The 18,783-nt window shown below is 54.0% G+C and overlaps 1 protein-coding gene across 3 annotated transcripts; it reads right to left on the bottom strand.

The window, feature by feature from the left end:
- Window positions 1–566: 566 nt before the first annotated feature.
- Window positions 567–18,203, bottom strand: CPEB1 (cytoplasmic polyadenylation element binding protein 1). Of its 3 annotated transcripts, none has more exons than XM_016215670.2 (10): window positions 18,035–18,203; window positions 9,601–9,827; window positions 7,268–7,520; window positions 5,042–5,155; window positions 4,608–4,712; window positions 3,573–3,709; window positions 2,412–2,610; window positions 1,496–1,590; window positions 1,138–1,218; window positions 567–677 (listed from the first exon to the last, which is right to left on the bottom strand). In XM_016215670.2, exons 1-10 carry the CDS (start codon window positions 18,186–18,188, stop codon window positions 567–569), a joined length of 1,476 nt encoding a protein of 491 aa, XP_016071156.1. In that variant the 5' UTR covers window positions 18,189–18,203. The 3 variants fall into 3 exon arrangements, with proteins under 3 accessions (XP_016071156.1, XP_016071157.1, XP_087685344.1); XM_016215671.2 differs by having other exon boundaries at window positions 4,623–4,712; XM_087829218.1 differs by having other exon boundaries at window positions 4,659–4,712; window positions 18,035–18,188.
- Window positions 18,204–18,783: the final 580 nt, after the last annotated feature.

Below are 18,783 nucleotides of genomic sequence, written 5' to 3'. Positions count from 1 at the left end.
AATATGGTTTTGGTTTAAATGAAGAGCAAAGTCTCCTTGTTGTTTACAGTAAAAAACACCAGCTGAACACTCAGTTTATGCCGTTCAGGTGGGGGGTAAATAAATGGAAAGGCACTGTATGGCAACCGCAAGATGAACCAACGAGACCTGCGCATCCACCGCCAGTATTGCGAGGAATGTAAAAAAAGCACTTTTAATAAATAAACCTAGATGTAGGCATCGTGTCAACACCTTCTGGACACGTAGTTTTTTTTTGTGTTTTTTTTTGTTTTTTGCTTTTCATCGGCAAAATGAGGAACTAAAACCTGGGAAAACTACAGAGTCGCCTGGAGGGTGGGAGCCAGAGGGTCCTTGCCCCGGCCCAGCCCCTGGAAAACAAACCTGACAAAACTCATTGTGCATTAATTGGTGCAGAAACAAAGACAGACTCAGCAAGTGCAAAGGTGACCGCGATCTTCCCTCGTCCTTGGGAAGCCAGCTCCCTGGTCGCCGGTGGCCTGGTGGTGCAGGCCGCTGCCTGACCTGCCAGCCTCGGGGGCCACGGCCGCCAGGCGAGGCCGGCTCCTCTAGCTGGAGTCTCGGCTCTTCTGGTTCCGCATGAGGGGCCTGTGGTGGCGCAGGTCCTCTGAGCTGTGCCGCCAGTGCCAGCAGCTCCGGCAGAAGTACTTGAAGCACACCTGGCGTGGGGAGAAAGAGAGAGACAGGGCTCTCCTGTCAGCACAGGCCAGCTTGTGGGGATTCCTGGGGCCTCCGTGGGGACAGAAGGGAGGGTCCCGGGAACACTCACACCCCTAACACAGGCCTGACCGACCAGGCAAACCCACTGTGTTCCTGTAGGTGCCCTGACTTCATCAAACAGGCTGGGCTCCCACTGTGTACAGAGACCATGCAGCTCTCCGGCCCACAGCTGCTTCTCCAGTCCCCTGCCCTCCTCCTGCCCACAGAGCCACTGCATCACCCGGCCGCTAACATGCAAGAACGTCTGGAGACAGTGCCGCAGACCCCATTGTAGACAGCACACCTTCCTCTTCACCTGAAGTGTGGACAGGTGACAGCCCCTTGGTCTGCATCCCACCTCCTGCTCTGAGCTGTGTAACCTCTGACAAGCCACTGACCTCCAGTGCCCAGGGGACTCACCTGATCTCGACAGAAGAAAGGGCCGGGCTGAGTACTGCAGATGTGACACAGAGAATCCTCTAGGTAGGGGTCAATCTGAACCTGCACAAAGCAAACGGCAGAAGGAAGTCAGGCTCCCAACATTTGCGGGTCAAACACCAGAGCCACAGAAGGCACCCCGAAGGCTGAGAAGGCTCAACAGCCCCACCCCCTTGTCTCCTGAGTCACCAAGACCAGGCCCACCCCCAGACCCCAACCCCCAGGAGTCCCCAGGGGCCTAGCTCCCTCCCCTGGCACAACCAGCACAGGTGCCGCTCCAGTCTCAGGCCTGCCCTGGGTAGTGCCTGGCCCAGAGGAAGGACAAGAACAGCCCACTCACCTTCTTGGTGAACTTGGTGGTTTTGATCTCCACAAAAGCAGCGCTGACAGCGTTCAGGTAACTGCGCTGGTTACTGAAGGTCACACGACCAGACCCTGTTGTGGGGACAAATGAACAAGTTCACTCCTGGCCCATCCTCTCTAATGTCACCTATCAACACCCTGTTTCCAGACAAATGATGTCCAATAGGAATGTCATGTGAACAGCTTATGTAATTTTAAGTTTTCTAGTGGCCACATTTAAGTGGGGGGAAAGGTGGAATTAACTTTAATATATTTTATTTAACTCAATATATCCAAAATCTTATTTCGACATGGAGCACTAGCCACACGTCAAGCACTCAGCAGCCACGTTCAGCTGGTGGCTTCTGTAGTAGACAGCGTGGTTACAGGCAGGCCAGGCCATGATAGCACAAACCCAACAAGGAGGGGGAAGGATTTGCTGACCGACATGGGGAGAGAAGAGTGTCCTCTGGTGTAGGCAGGTGCACACATAAGATTTTTTTTTTAATCCTGACCTGGGCTCTGACCCTACCCAGAGGCCACTTTTCAAGAGCACTTACTAAACGAAGCCAGGCACGTTCAGAAAAGCACCAGCCGGCCTCTGAATGAAATATGACCTATTGTCTGTCCCAGACAGTTTGGCTCTGAGTTTCCCACCCGAATTCCTGTCTCATTCTTGCCTCCTAGGGTTTCCTACCACTGTGTGTTTTCCCCTGCACGGGAGGTGGAGGGAGATGGGTGCAGAGGGGTCAACCCTGGTGGCCCATCTAGAAAAGCAGGCCATGCTGCAGGTATGCATCCATCTGCAGACCTGGGTCAGGCCCCCCCACTCGCTCCCTGGGGAAGTACCACAATCTTGGGCTGCCTCTTTGGGGGCCCCCCCACGCCTCCCCACACAGAAGTGGGACACTCACCTATGGGATACTTGTGCTTATCCGTGTCGATCCCAGCGTACACCACTCCCCCGAACAGGTCATTCAGGATGGCCGCCAGGGCCTCGGCGTTGAGCATCCCATGCAGAGCGCCCACAAACACTGTCCTGCTGGGGTCCAGTCTCTGAGATGGGCTCCGGACAAAGTTGCTGTCGGCCAAGACCCAAGGGACCACTTGTACCTGAAAACCACCCAGAGGTGTGTCACCTGGCGGGCAGGGAGCCAAACAGAGGCTCTTGTATGGAGAGGCCCAAGACTCTTGTATGGAGAGGCCCGAGCTCCTGGCAACACTGGGGCTGGGCTGCCAAGGCCTGAATGGCGGGTAGGAAGGTGCTGTCACCCAGGTCAGGCACACAGGCCTCCCTCACCCCAACCAACTAGAGTTGAGTTTTACTGAGTCCATGTGTCCAAATGGTGAAAGCAAGTGGTCGGACAACAGTCACCCATCCTGAACAGCAAGCAAAACAGTACCCAAGGGTCACACCCAGGAACTCAGCCCTGTGGTTCCAAAAAAGGGCCGCGGACAGGGACGCACAGAGGGTGAGGTCTAGAATCCCTGGGACAGGATTCACAGGGAAACATAAGGATAGGAGCTGGGAGGCAGAGGGTGGGATGTTTAAGGTGTTTGCATGAGATGGTCACTGGCCCAGTGTGCCGGAGGCAGCAGGAATGACTGAGACAGGCAGATGGTCAGTCACTGAGGGCTCCCAGGACAGAGTAACACCAAGGCAGGAGCTGACCACGTCTCTGCCTCTGAGTCCCGAAAACAAAACCCAGCAGAGCAAACAGGAGACTCCCCAAGTGGAGAACTACACAGGGAGCAGAGCCTGAAGGGAGAGAGGCAGTGACCACGGTGGGGGTAGGGGTGGGGCAATGACTACGGAGTATACACACCACAGGTCAGGTGGCTGAGACAGTTTGATCCCCATGGGCGGGAGAAGCACACACATACCATCAAGGTCCAAAGGTGTTTTGTGTGTTTTTTAATGTAATTGAGAATATTTTGCTGATTTGCTGTGAGGCAGGAGCAGCCTCCTTGCCTCAGTAGGACAGTCACCTGCAGCCTGCGTGTCCCCCCGCCCCAAGGAAATCATGGTCTCAGGTCAGCGGCCCGGCCCCAGAGAGGACCCGGTGCCAGCTCACCTCCTTGCAGCGCATCCTTCGGCTGGACATCCTGAAGTAGTACTCGCTCAGGCCATTGGGGCTCAGCGGGTCATGAGAGCAGGCCTGCAGCAAGGCCCGGACTGACTTCTCCAGCTCGAAGACCAGATACACGTACCCTGTTCCCAACGAAAGGGGAAAATACATCACCATCCCTCAGCGGCTACTCCTCAGCCCTGGTTCTGCAGCTGGAGGTGGCTTCCAAGAGAGACCACCTCATGCGTAAGACACAATCTTGACCTCCTCCTGGGAAGTCTGGTTGAATGGAGCACCCACTCTACCTGATGCCCAGGTCAAGAAAAGGACACACATCCATCTCCCACCCAAAGAGGGGGAGGGGGTTGGCAAGGCAGGACACAGACTTGTCATACCCACAGCTCTTGGCCCAGGACACAGGGCATGTGTAGGTCAGCCAGGTTGAGCTCTCCTGGCTGGAGGGATGAGAGGTCTGTGGTCTCCCCCGGGGCGGGGGGGAGGTGCTGCTCTAAAAGCCTAGTTACCACACTGGTCCAGTTCACCAGAACATTCCCAGGGAAGATGGGACAGAGTGAAAATAGCACCCGCTCCTTTCTACAGGGAAGGGATCTCATTTCAGACCAGTGAGGAATCAAGAGGCTCGGCCCTCGTTCCTGCTAACTCCAAAGGGACCTCAGAATTGGGTCAGACAGCAGCACAACCAGGCAGGGAGGGCAGGCAAAGGGGAGCTTTTCCAATGCCTTGTTTTGAGAGGAGAGAAGCTGTGGGGGGCCTAAGTTTTGGGGGAAAGTTAACAGGAAGTTCCACATAGGGGTTCCAGAGGCCACTCTAACTGCAGGTCGGTTTGGATGGACAGAAGGACCATTAGCTCAGAAGAACAGAGAGGTGTGCTCGTTGGGGGAGGGGGGGCAGTGCTCACAGGGGAAAGCTGTGTGCTCCCGGTGCCCGCACCATGGTGCCCGCATGCAGCGGTGACACCCTGGCACCCCGCCGTGCACCACGTGCCGAGGAAGAGAAAAGCGCCTACCGCGTCTTCATTACCTTTCGGCATATTACCTTTGGGAGGGCACCGGGGGTGCTTGCCATCCTTACCGGGCCACTCCACACTCAGAGAGCCGAAAACACGGAAGGTGTTAACCAATCCAGCTGCAGAGAGATGGGGAAGGAGGACAGACACTGAATGAAGCACGGGCTCCCCAGGAGGCAGAGCACAGGCTCAGGGGCTCTCCCAGGCTCATTCCCCACCCTTTGCCCCCCGCCCCCCCCAATGACTCAGAATGGACCCCGGTGTCGAGCAAGTGTAAGCACCAGAAACAGAGCATCATGGAAGTGTAGGAAATGCCCCCTCCCATCAGGGCTCTGGGAACCCCTGTGCTCAGGCAGAGGTCATCCCCAGCCTCCTGCCCAAGTTCCATGCTCCTGGAAGACAGGCCCCACCTGCCACATGGGGAGGGGAGGTCTCAAAGGCAGCTCACCTTCCGTAATATCCCAGGGAACACCTCCCAGGAACACTTTGCAGGAGTAGACGGGGTTCTTGTAGTTGCGGGGAGGAAGCTGGCCACTCCAGGTACAGGTGGCTTCATTCACAGCTTTGGGGGAAGAGAAAGAAGGAAATGGGGGTCAGAGAATGAACAAAGTTGCCGCCCTTCTCTGGACAGGCCACAGCTGCAGCCAGGCTGCCTGAAAGAATGCCCAGGACTATCCCGAAAGGCAGGAAAACTGACATCGCACCAGTCCCATCAGCCCAGTGAGACAACCCTAACTCACCAATTCTGTCTCCACAAAAATCTGAGATGCACAGGATAAACATGGTCACAGCCCAAGCTGTTCTCAAACATATAATTGGTGATTTAACCACAAAGCAGTTTTATCTCATTATTGCTTACAACACTAATTTAAATTAAAATTACTTGAGCATAGAGAGAACAATTTTGTGTACGGTTTCCCAAAGGCTAACTGGTTCCCAACCATTCACACAAGAAACAATGAGACTCTGCTTTCCCTGTCTCCGCTCTGAACTCGTCAATCACAGGAGTTAGGACACTGCCAATGAAACCCACCACTAGCCTGGTTGGTGTGGCTCAGTGGTTGAGCTTCAACCTACGAACCAGGAGGTCACTGGTTCGATTCCCGGTCAGGGCACATGCCCAGGTTGCAGGCTCCTCAATCCCCAATAGGGGACATGCAGGATGCAGCCGATCAATAACTCTCTCTCATCATTGATGTTTCTGTCTCTCCCTCTCCCTTCCTCTCTCTGAAATCAATAAAGATATATCTTAAAAAAACAAACAAAAAACCACCTCTAGCAATCCAACAAGATAAGAGTGTACAACTGTTCCCAAGTCTGAGCCAGGCCGAACCACCACCAGAGCTATCTGTGCAGGACCTGAACAAACACTGGGCTTTCCATAAAGTAACCGATTCCCCCATGATCCCTCGGCATCCTACTAATTCCAAAGACGAGTCTGCTCAGACCCTCTGGGAGGTTTCTCTAACCTGGACTCAGAGCACCTTGTCAGGAAACCCTTGCTGTGTGTAGAGGAGAACCACTCTCTTGTTCGGCCCTGGTGGTTTCTAAAGGCCTCTCTGTTCTTGGTGACCAATTCAGCCCTCTGTCAGTCTTTAATCCTGTCCCCACTCAGCCTGTGCCCTTCCAGATCAGAGACTGACCTGGTGGGTGTAACCAGGCCTTGACCACTGCACTCCCCTCCTTCAGCACCAGGTCAGGGAGCCAAGGACATCAACCATCACGTCCACTCGGGCAATGAAACGGATGCCATTCCCTAAAAGGCACAGGCCCAGAGTGGTGCTGTAGCAAGAAACTGGGCACCATCAGCAGTATTTTGGGAACAAAAACAGAAGTCAATAGAATGGCGTCATCCAAAAGCACAGTGATGCCGTTCCACAAGGAAACAAGGGCACTAGAGAAGGTACAAAGACGGCTGCCAAGACCAAGATGTGGACAGGGCAGCAGCACTGTTGGGGAGGACAAGGTCAGGCCCAGCTCCGTGAGCCAAGAGACACAGTGATGCCACTTGGAGACACAGGGAACGGAGACCCTCACACCAGCCTAGTCATCAACTCCAGCACCCCAGAACCAGGATCGGAAGCACCTCCCTGAAGCCTTGGTCAACAATGACTTCTGTAACTCGTTTATTTCTGAGTACTGGTATAAGGTGGAAACAGATGGAGTATGTGTCCTATAAAGGACAAAACCTGAAGGTCTATGAGAGACCGGGACACGTGGGGACCTCCCTCACCTTAGAGGCTGCCCACCCCAGTGTGCCCGAGTTTACCCATCAGAAAGCCTCGGGGAAGGGAGCTCCAGCAGGGGTTGTGTCCAACAGGTCTCTGAATTAGAAAGGGGGAGGGAGACAAAACTCTGAGCATCACCCTCAGGGTGTCCCGTGACAGTAAAAAGTGACAGCCAGCCGCACACAGCCAATCTCCAGGAAGGAGCATGAGAGAGATGGACCCAGCCCTCACAGACACAGCCCTGTGCTCAGGTTATCGGCCGCCTTCCTCTCTGCCAACCTCGCAGAGCCCCTGACTCTGTCCCTGTTAGCACTCACTCCGTAGACCAGATGATGCTTTGCAGATCCAGAGACCTCAACGTGCAGCCAAGTCCTCTTCCAGACAGTTCACCTGCCTGGGACCCAGGATGAGGCCTCAGGCACAGGCCTGCCCCCAGCCACACTCACCTGCCGCCTGCCGGTGCAGCCTGGCCTCTCTCTCTATGCTGAAGGGGTCCTTGGGGGCTTCCAGGAGGTCCCAGGATGGCCACACAGATGCTCCTGGCCATCTCTTTGACGTACTGGTTGGGGAGGGAGTGACAGCGGCGAGAGCAGCTTGCTCTTGGTCCACCCGGGACCCAACCCCCATCTTTAAAGAATCTCTGGGGCCACCCCCTGCCAGAGACAGGAAGGGCAGAGGGGAGGAGATGCGGAGGCTTGACTGGGGGAAGAGAAAAGGGAGATACAGGTTTTTAAAGGACAGTTTGTTGTTAAGTCAATAATCACACTACAGAAATCATAAAAAATACCATTAGGTGCTGGATATATCTCCTTTCAGACCTTCTTTCTAAGCTTTTTAAGACCAGTTGTCCTGAGCTAACTAAACAAATCCTTTCCTCCCCAAGTCGACTTTTTTTTTTTCCATTTTGCCAGTCTCCGTGAATGTTTTTAATTAATTTATGATATTTTATGTAGGGGAGAAGCTACATTTCCCCAATCTGTTCCTCTAACTAATAAACCTTCAGATACTCTCTCGGTTTTCAGGATTATAAATAAATACTTTAAGATGTAGCTTCATATCTTGTTTTCTTTGGTCAGGTTCCAGGTCGAGAATCAAAATGCTTTCTGGGGGCAGGGGGATGTTCTATCAGGAAAGTACAAGAACACGAGTTTCACTCCCAGCTTGGGCCAAGGCTGTAAATTCTTCTGATGTAAGCGGTGGGTAAGATGATATCACATCGTGAACAAAAACTAACCAAAATAATCACTCAACAGAATATCTTCCCAGAGTTCAAACACTGCCTCTAGTTCCTCTTCTGTGAATGGTCCATCCAAATCCCTCCACCAATAAACCCTTGGGGCGAGATATAAGAGAAAGCTCTTAAACAAAATCCCCAAATATTAAAGCTTTACGAGGTAGGTTTCCAAGATGGACGGAACCCCATCTAGTGACATCACTCGAGGTACCTCATCTCACCCCATTACAGGGAGGAAACTGTAGCTCAGAGAAGTAAAGGGCCCTGGTTCTGGGGACCCCTCTGGGAGCAGCCTGAGAATGGACGCCAGCTAATGCTCCAAGTGAGCTGACGGGAGACAAGGTGGGCGCTAACAGTCGGTCATGCTATGAATGGGAATCTGAAACCACAACCAGGTCGCTAGTCCTGGATATGGAGGAGGAAGGGTAGGAAATAAGCCCTCCATTCACTGAACAGCCAGCTCAGGGGTCTTGGAGCAGAGAGGCCAGGTGAGGAGGCACCTGAAGTTGCATTTCATTGTAAGGGGATTTCCATCTAGTCACATCTGGTGGCCCCTATCCCTCATCTAATCCACTCGTCCGCTCCACACAGCATGGGTGCCCCGTCACATGTGACTGCAGGTAGTAAGGAACCTGGATACAACATTAACTCTGGGGCAGTATCTCCGAGATGCACAGTGGTCTCAGACTGAGAGCTGGCGTGGGTCAGAGGAGAGAATTCTGGAGCCAGGAGCAATTAGATCTGGATTAAAATCTCGGCCCTGCTAATGACAGTCACACCTTGGAGATGCTGCGAGTCTGGCTCCAGACCATAGTAAGAAAGCACATCTCACAATAAATCAAGTCATAATCTTTCTGCTGGTGAAGGGTCTTGCCTTAGTTTGTAAAAGATCCAACACCCAGGTAGCACAGTAAGATGGAGCATGCCTGTATCAACATGTGATTTTTAAAACCCTCACTTAAAAACTGAGAGCCCAGCAGGGTGTGGCTTAGCGGTTGAGTGTCAACATAGGGTCCAGGCGATCGGGGTTCAATTCCTGGTCAGGGCACATGCCCGGGTTGCAAGCTCGATCCCCAGTCGGGGGCGTGCAGGAGGCAGCCGATCAATGACTCTCTCATCATTGATGTTTCTCTCTCTCTCTTCCCATCTCCTTTCCTCTCTCTGAAATCAGTAAAAATATATTTAAAAAAAAACAAAAAACCAACTCTGAGATATCAAACATAAAGGAACATAAGCAACAGTGTGTAAAGGCTAAAGGAAACCCTGTGTAGGTCAGGAAACAGAACTCTGCCAAGACTCCCACTTTTGCTCGTGAAATAACTGTTACCCAACGGCTCTTGGAGAAACTCATAAAAAGTACCCCGGGCTCAGGTCCTGAAATGCATCCATCAGTGGGTGTACAAGGTACCCTCCATTCAGTCCAGAATAAATAGGTCTGTACGTGCCCTCAACAGTCTCCACACCCCCAAGCATTCTGGCAGTTTGGCACATGCCCCACGTCACGCCCGCCAGCCCTCCCACCCCACTGCCTGACACGCTACATACAATCAAATCCGAAAGATGATCTGATCCAGAACTGAAGCCACTTGTGTCCGAGTCAGAGGGGCTGGTGGAACGGGAGTCCAGGATGGGCCATGTGTCCAGGCGAGACCCTCTAACTGAGGGTGCTGGGAACTTGTCCACCACGTCAGATCCAAGGGGGTCCAGCGGCAGGAAGCTCAAGGGGGGCTTCCCCAGGACACTGCCCAGTGGGTTGTGGAGCATGCTCAGAACTAGGAAGAAAAAAAACAAGGAAGTTTTCTGACCTGACACGCAGACACACCGCAGGTACCGACACTGGCCCCCTGGGGCCCATGAGAGGCGGCTACGGGACAGTTTTCTGAAGAGCAGAGGTCCTGCTGTGACAAGAAGCAACGGAACTCCAGGCTCTGTCCCTGGCCTTGGTCGCGGCATGTGCGGGAGGCAACCGATGGATTGTTCGAACTCCTTTACAACCACTGACTACAGACGTGCGATCTCACCTACCAGAGGCCAGTGCCTGGACCTGTCATCCGGGACTTAAGCCTTCTCTAGGGCCTGGCCACTGTAGGAACTCATTAAAAATGCATCCCGGGCCCCACTCCAGACCCTCTGGATCAGGAACCTGCATTTTAACAAGATCCCCAGGAGGTTTGTGTGCACATTCAAGTCTGAGAAGCGCTGATCTAGAAAAACCCGAAGCATGCTACTTCAAGCTTCTAGTCGATTCCCCATACCACACCCCGAAAGCCTTTCACGTCTGATTACTGCCCTTGACTTAAAAACTGTAGGTTATTTAAACATGGCTCTTACAGCACAATGGCAACTGATATCCAAGAGAAAGAAAAAAGAAACCAATGTGGCTGCATGGGACTTTTCCTAGGGAGGGTGAATCTCTGACAACACGGGGGGGGGTAGTCCCAGAACAAATACAGAATAGAAAAAAGTCGCATCGATGTGATAATGGTTTCAGAAAAATGATGGCCAGAACAAGTTGAGCATTGTAAAAAAAAAAAAAAAAATTCAAGGCAAGCAAAGAATTCCATAAGCTCACAGGGAACAAAACCAAGTGAGCTAGGGCCTGCTGCAGGGGCTGACTCCTGTGCAGAGAAGAGGGAGAGGAAAGCTCCATGAAGGACGCTGCTGCGCCACCTGACAAAGTCGGAATACAACCATCAATCTGAGTATCATCAATTTAGTTTATTCTAAATATGTTTTTGTTGATTTCAGAGAGAGGAAGGCAGAGGAGAGAAACATCAATGATGAAAGTCACTGACCGGCTGCCTCCTGCATGCCCCCTACTGGGGATCGAGCCCACAACCCAGGCATGTGCCCCGACCAGGAATCGAATCTCGATCTCCTGGTTCATAGGTCGATGCTCAACCACTGAGCCACACCAGCCAGGCTCAATTTTATATTGAATGCAGTTGATAATTGCTTTATTTTGTATGAATGCAAGAATATCTTTACTCTCCATGTTCAGAGCTGACACATGTAGACACAGAGAGTAGGTACAAGTGATAAAGCAAAGGAGCAAATGTCAACACTGGGAGAATCTGGCTAGAAGGGAAACACGTTTCCTCTGCATAATTTTTGTTTCCTATCTGTAGCTTCTGTAAATATGAAATGATTTCCAAACAGAAAGTTGTTTTTTTAAATGGCAGAAAGGAAAATTAGTCCATTCCCTTGGACTTCCTTCACCTTTTGCGAGGCACCTGTTCTAACCGGAGCTAAGTCAGAGGGACCAAAATCCCCTCTGCTGGAAGGAGGAACGATCTCCTTTTACGATGTATCTGTACAGGTATCTGCAGGTGCAGGCATGTGAAGTCCTGCCTTCTCGACCGAGCACACCAACAGCAGCCCCCATCCTCACCATCCTACAGCACTCAGCTCGACACCTGGCAGAAGGCGGGACCCGCACATGCTGGGTGTACCGAGAGGAGCTGTCCCTGTGCCTTGGAGCCAGGATGCTCACGAAGGCCACGCCCTTTCTAAGAACACAATGCTGACTTAGATGCAACTCAGAGTTACGGGGGAAACCTTAGCTTATCCCTACCCAGCCCATCACCAAAACAGAGGTTGAGAGAAGCACAGTTTCATGCCACACCAATTTGTGACAGTACTTTCTTCAAAGAGAACTGGATACACATAGATAAAGGGCTTCAGAGTCACCCTCCCCGGTCAATCCTCCCCAGAGTCTGCTGGGATCCTCACAGCTGCAGATAAAGTACAGGGAGCAGGCAGGGCCCCTCGCTGGACACTCTACCCACCACACAAGGGAATGGGGGGCAGGGCCTGGGCTGATGGCTAGAAAGGGCAGTGCCCCAGATCAGCATGTCCCAGAATTAACACACCTGGGTCCTGCCAGCACCTCTGCACATCAGTTTCCTGCAAATGTAAAACTGGACGGGGCCAAGGACACAGCAGGAGTGTGACTAGAAAACACAGGGCAGACGAAAAAACCTGGTAACAAGATGCCCAGGGTTTCCCAGGTGGTGTGTTATTTCCTTCAACTCACAGAAGGAGCCAAGTTTCTGGAAGCTCTCACCCACCATCAAATGCCCCAGAGAGACCCGAACGTCCCTCTACCAGCCAACAGCACACAGGGCCTGACCAGGTGGTTCTGCGAGCATCTGCAGCTGATGACTGGCAATGTCTCCTGCCTAATGTGAAGGATGGGCTGTCCAACTAGACAGGCGCTCTTGCTAGGCCACATGACCTCACATCCTGTGGAAAAGACAGGTCCCTACACTGCAGGCCAGTGACAACCCCAAACTCTGCCCCCAGCACAGGGCACAGACTTCATCATGGCCAGACCTCCAACATGAACTCAGATGGCTCGAGGGGTGGGGACTGTGGGAGAGAAGTCCCTCAGGCACCCTCTGCTTGGCTTCTGTCCCAAGTCTGAGGTTCACCGAGTGCCTCCAGCCCTGGTGGTCAAGGGCACAGCGAGCCCAAGTCTTCCGTCTTCCGATGGTGACTAAGATCAGTGTGCTCTCCCCGGGGCAGAGGCACCGTCCCCACTCCCATACTGGCAGGAGCTGGCATCAGCCACAGACAGCTTCTGGGGAGTCACGGGGAGGAGAGGGCCTGGCAGAAGATTCCAGCTCATTAATGCTACCTTAGAGGGTACAGGAGACCAAATCAGCAGGAATATTTTTAGCCCGATTGTCAACTTTCTCCACTTTCACCTTTCCGTGCCAGCTCCTGTGGGTTTCACCGCTGAGTCACTGCTGGAATTTTCTGAGGCCTTGCCTGAGAGAGGACAGGGGCACCCAGCGTCTGACGGCGGCAACGGCGAGAGGCTCACACCAATGGAGGCCTGCATGGAAGACACTGAGCGCGAGCCCAGCTCAGGCGCAGAGGCCCAGATGCACAGTCAGATGCCTTTATGTAATGGGAAGAAGTAGAGGTCCGCAGATGGGAGCTAGTGCTCCTGCCGAGATAGAAGTCCGTGTACCTGGAACCGTTCCTCCTCCTCCCAGCCCTTGGTTCTAGGCTGTTTGTCCAAAATTGATCTGAAGGCACAGAGGCAGGAAGGGGAGGGGAGCTCCCAGTCCAGGACCCCTGCCCGAAATGCTACACCTCACCCCAACTCGGCATGGCTCTGGATCCCACAGATCCAGGTACCTGACGTCGCCTCCTTCGCCTCCTCTGGCATCTCCATCCCTGTAGCAATTTCACTGACTGCCCCTGCACTCGCCTAGGGAGGGGCCCAGCTGCCACACACTTCCCAGGAGCCCCTCCTCTCTCTGCACTGCAGGCCTCCTCAATAGACTACCTGTCCATCCCACTGATCCACACGGGTGGAAGGTAGGAGAATGGGAGAGATCTGGTCTGAACTCCGAGTTCAAGATTACCTAGGATGAGCACAGCGGCTCAGCACTCAGCACTCACTCAGGAAATGCTTATCAAAGTGCCATGGCCAGGGAGCACGGCGGCCGGGCAGGTCTGAGGGAGACCTTGGGACCGATGTCCATGTCACACAGGGTAGGTGCCCAACCCCGTTCCGGTTGTTGCCTCAGAAAGGTTATCTGGAAACAGCAGCAGCAGAAGCAATATGCAGAGGATGCCCCTCCCGAGCCAGGCCCTCCAGTCCTCACAGGAGGGGAGCACAGGGCACAGCACTCCCTGGTCAGCAGTCAGGGCAGAGACCGGAGCGTGAACAGGCCAGTCCCCCAGGGACTTGCACAGGGAGGGAGGACACAGGACATGTCCCCAGCATCACAGCTGGGCACCAAGCCTGCCCCCAGGCTTATGCATAAGGCATCACGGGTAGTCCTTGCTTCCAAGGTAGACACTTGATCATCCCACTTCCTGCTGAGTTAGGCCACATGCAAGTCACCTGGAGGAGGCAGGAAGACCGTCCACTGGGTGGCACAGTGGGTGAGCCGAGGCCTGCCAGTCACCTGCCCTGGCCTTGAGGGATCCGGCAAGGCCGCACGTTGCCTCTGGCTCAGGAGCCCTGGAGCTGTACATAGAGACACCCCAACCCGAGTGTCCTTGCCCAGCACAGGAGGGTTCTGCTTGTGGGAACACGGGGGCAATGGAAAACAGAAGAGGCTTGAAGCGACGGAGTCTGGGCTGAAACTCTGACAGCTGGGTTGCTTTCTGCACCTAGCAGCCTCTGTGAGCCTACTTCCTGGTCTTTACAATAGGACAGCATCAGTACCCATTTCCCGGGACCATGAGGCATTAGTCATGCGACTTAGCACAGGAAGCCGTCAATAGTGCTGGTTATTGTACCCCCATCCTAGGAGGGTGGTTTTTACAGGGCAGCACCGTCTAGGAGGAAGGGACCCCACAAAGTGCCACATCTAAACCAACAGTGGCGCCCAGCCAGTGTCGACCTGTGAACCAGGATTCCTGATCAGGGCACACACAGGGTTGCAGGCTCGATCCCCAGTAGGGGAATGCAGGAGGCTGCCAATCAATGACTCTCCCTCATCACTGATGTTTCTCTCTCTCTCTCTCCCTTCCTCTCTCTGAAATCAATAAAAATATATATATGTATTTTTAAAATATCACACCCACAGTGGCCTCACAGGCACAACTCTCAAAGCAGACTCCAGCCCAGGGTCTTCCCCATGGGCCTACAAAGCCAGTGAAATCCATGGGGAAGAAGGACCCCCCCAGAGAAAGGTCATGTATCCATCCCTTGCTGAGAACCCTGCGGAAGGTTGTCCCAATGTGGAAACCCCACCACAGCAGCCACCCTACTGCAGTCGGCACTCTCTCTCATCTGTTTTCCCTTAGTGGTCATGGGGACTTTTAAGAGCAGCAGTTTTATTCACTGAGGCTACCTCCAATGCTCAACACTGTGCATGGCACAAGGCAAGTGCTGGATGTTTGCTGAATGAATTTAGCCAAGGTTTTCCAGTTGAGAGCCCTGCTGCTTCCAACCCTGCCGCCCCTCACACTGCTGAGTTGAGTACATGGAGTGGTAGGAGACGGCCAGATTATGAAGCCACGGCTGCCTGGGGCAGTAACCGCCACACAGAGCCCGAGGAGAGAGTGCACAGAGGCAGCAGGGTACCAGGCGGTCTGCAAGGACGACTCCAGACTGTCCAAAGCTATTGGAACACACCCCCACCCCCAAAGCAGAGCTTGCTGGTCTCCAGACGAAGGCATGTGGGCACCGATGTGTGGGCTGCGAGTTCCCGCACGGCTGGCAAGGGGGCCGCTGCAGCTGGTGGTGGGAGGGCTGCATCCCACTCAGGAGGTGGCACCCTCCTTGGGCTTCCTGAGAAGGCCCAGAACACGGGAAAACACGGCATGGCCATTACCACAGCTCCAAAACCCAAGGGCAACAAGGGAACTAGCACCGGCGTGTCTCCAACCCTCTGAGAGAAAGACATGTGCACACGAACCCTGCCCATAGCCAGGCCCTCCCCCTGGGGCCGCCCCCCATCCCTGTGAATGCAAGAGCCACACTGCAGTCCCTCTCTGACCCACAAAACCATGTGATGTTTATCACTGATGGACTTGAGGTGGAAGGAGGAGAAGGCAGACCATTCCCACTCCAGGGACAGCTTAGGGCACAGGCCACTCACAGGCTGGGACAGCTGGGGAGGCGAAAGTTGGACCCAAGCGGTATTTTTTTTTTTTTTTTCAATCCTCACCCGACGATATTTCTTCCACTGCTTCTCAGAGAGAGTGGAAGGGGGTGATAGAGAAAAACATCAATGTGAGAGAGACACATCGATTGGCTGCCTCCTGCACAAGCCCCTGACCCGGCTGAGCCTGCAACTCAGGTACCTGCCCTTAGCCAGAATCGAACCCGCGACCCTTCAGTCTGAGGGCCGATGCTCTAACCACTGAACCACACTGGCCAGGGCAACCCAAGCTATTTTTTATTGAAGTACAGTTGACATACACTATTATATTAGTTCCAGGTGTACCACACAGTGGTTAGACACTTACGTGATCACCTTCATGGGTCTGGCACCACCTGTCTCCACACAGTTCTTGCAGTAATCCCAGTACTCCCTCTGCTGAATGTTACATCCCTGTGCCTGACTCGTTTCATAACTGGAAGTTTGTGCCTTGTATTCCCCCTTTTCACCGTCCCAACCCCCACCCCTGCAACCAGCAGGATGTTCTCTGTATCTGCAAGTCTGTTTCTGTTTTGTTTTGTTTGCTGTTTTAGGTCCCACATATCAGAGGGATCGTACGGTTGCTTATCTTTCTCTATTTCACTGAGCATCATTCTGAGTCCATTCATGTGGCTGCAAGTGGCAGTATTTCACTTTTTTTTTTTATTGCTGAGTAATATCCCAAGCTATTTTTTTTTTTTCACAGCCTTATTTCACAGTATCTTTCAGGCCTAGCTCCCCCAGCCCCAAGGTGGGCCCTCCTGCAAGTCTGTGTGCTTCGACTGCACTTCAGAAAGACCCCTGTGGTGAAGATACAGCAGAGCCAAGAAAGGGCCACACCCCAGCCCGACACCAGTGAAAGACGGGGCCCGTCAGACACTGACCACCGCAGATGGGTGCCCATTTCCTGGGGGGCTCTTCTGTTTTCTGCTCAGATACAGGGGAACAGAGCACAAGGTCAGCTTTCCAGGCCACCCAGGCTGGCCTCAGAGTACCACGAGAAAGGAGCTACCACGGCCCCCGAGCAAAGACACCAAACAGTGACACCATACTCCCCTGCTCAGGGAAAGAGGGCCTTTACCAACCTTTCTCGAAAAACCCGAGTCAGCCGAAGGCCCGTACTTCAGGAAATTCTACCTGGACCCAGAGGTATGGTAGTGACTTACGGCAAAGCTCTTCCCCACACACAACCAAATAAAAAAATAAACTTAAAAAAAACCAACCCGAGCCCCAATCCAGTGGGCATTTTAGTGTCAGCAGACACAACAGTCCCAGGCCCTACAAAGTATTCTAAAAAAAAGAGAGCAAGCTGCGCCAAATAGGGTGGAGGCCAGAGAAGTCAACAAGCCGGTACCTGGCTGCCATGGCGGCCCTCAGAGGGGGAGGCGGGACAACGGCGGCTCAGTGACTCCCTCGGCACCAGCAGCAAATGGCTGCCCCCCTCCCCCCAATCCTCCAAAAGTAGCTGCTGCCAGTATTCTTGATACTGAGGCATCACTCACATAGAGCAGAATACGCAGATTTTAAGTTATTTCTTAAGTTCACGTTCCTTCCTGAATACTCCAGGACTTGCATCTGGCCAGTCCTGCCCCTTGTACCACAAGGGGAATAAATGGGCCACAAGAGGTCTGAACAGAAGCTGTTCTGGGGGGGGGGGCCAAAAGGCCCCTTCCATGTGTCCCCATAGAACCCCTCCAAGGGATAGGGGACCCTACAGGGGAGTGGCTCTTCCTTCACCCATTTGGTTGCCCTCAACACAAAGACAGGAAAGAGGCTCCGTAGCTGGGAGTCACCCCACCCTGCTCACCCTGCTACCTCCTTCCAGGACCAACGCTCTTAACCTACGTGAAGCCAACCCCAACATCCCAGGGTAACCCGGCCGCCCTGGCTGTGACTTGGGGACCACCCACCCATCCTGCAGAGAGAGCTCCTGGTCCTCAGAGCCACTGAGAAGTGGACCCTGGACACCCAGTGACCAGCCGAGGCCCCTCCCCCACCCCAAGTGTTTTGCTTCATCATCTCCAACAGGCCGGGCACAGGGGGTTCTCTCTCCAACAGGCCGGGCACGGGGGTTATCTGGGTCTCTTCCGCATGAGCCCGTCACCCTGGGGACCCTTCTCAGGGCCACCCAGGAGCGGACCAACACCTCCAGGGAATCTGCCAGGGTGCATGAGGAGCCCTGCCTGCCTTCACGAGCAGCCATCTGTCCTGCACACTCACAGCCAGCATTTCCATCTCCTGCAAAACAGCTCCATGTTGGTGTGCGGTGGGGGGATGCCACGGGGAACCGAACAACTGTTGCTGCGGGTGTCTCCGCTCGCCACCCGTGCGCCCCCTCCCCCGGCCGGCTCATCTCTGGCACTCACCCGAGTGTGTGCTGCTCTGGGCTGAGGAATCTGCGTCCTGGGTGCTCCAGGGTCGGTCCCAGCCCGTGAGGCTGAGGGACTGCAGGCCAAGGCACAAGTCATTTGCATCTGGGAGGCCCCGGGGAGAATCTTGCGCAGAGGTGGGGAAAAGCATCCTGCTTGCGACTGCTTCTTCAGAGTCCGGGAAGTCTGCTTTGGACAGGAGGACAGCAAAACCCCAGAGTTAAGGGCTGTTCACCCCAGGATTATCGACAATAAATATTATTAACAGTAGTTTCCCCAAGCGGAAGGACCAGACGTCCAAGCCGGCTGAGTGCTGCAGCCTCCGCCTCTGCACTTTTGGGGGCGTTAGAGCAAGAGCGGCAGCCATACAGCCCCCTCCCCACACGCACACCCCTATCCCGTCTGCATTACAGACTGGGCCAGCATGTGACCAGGCTGCTGATGCTTCCCGCTGCCAGTGACATCAGCCGGCTGAGCCGTGCAATAGAGAGCGGCACCATCCCTCACAGAACGGGGAGGAGCGGGAGGGGACGGCAGGGAGGGGACTTGCCTCCCAGGGAAAAGACAGCACAACAGCTACTTGGAACCGCTGGGTGCCAGTAAGTCAGGGTTGCGAGGCAGCGCCCTCCGTCTCCAGTGATGGTGGCCAGTGGCCCTCAGGCGGGGCGGAGGTCCTCGCTGCCGCCGCTGACAGCAGAGCCAAAGCTGAGACTGCTGGCTTGTGCAGCGCTGCCCTCCGGCCCCTC

The sequence above is a fragment of the Miniopterus natalensis genome, chromosome 22, assembly GCF_054644295.1.
Source record: "Miniopterus natalensis isolate mMinNat1 chromosome 22, mMinNat1.hap1, whole genome shotgun sequence".
Classification (NCBI taxonomy): domain Eukaryota; kingdom Metazoa; phylum Chordata; class Mammalia; order Chiroptera; family Miniopteridae; genus Miniopterus; species Miniopterus natalensis.
This window is presented reverse-complemented; position numbering and strand designations above follow the sequence as displayed.

Coding starts and splice junctions, on each gene's coding strand:
- CPEB1 (XM_016215670.2), bottom strand. CDS start 18,188: ATGCTTTTCCCCACCTCTGCGCAAGATTCTCCCCGGGGCCTCCCAGAT. Junction 9,828..18,034: donor CCAGAGCAGCACACACTCGG/GTGAGTGCCAGA, acceptor TTTTCTTCCTAG/TTCTGAGCATGCTCCACAAC. Junction 3,710..4,607: donor CAAAGGTAATATGCCGAAAG/GTAATGAAGACG, acceptor CGTTGGGAACAG/GGTACGTGTATCTGGTCTTC.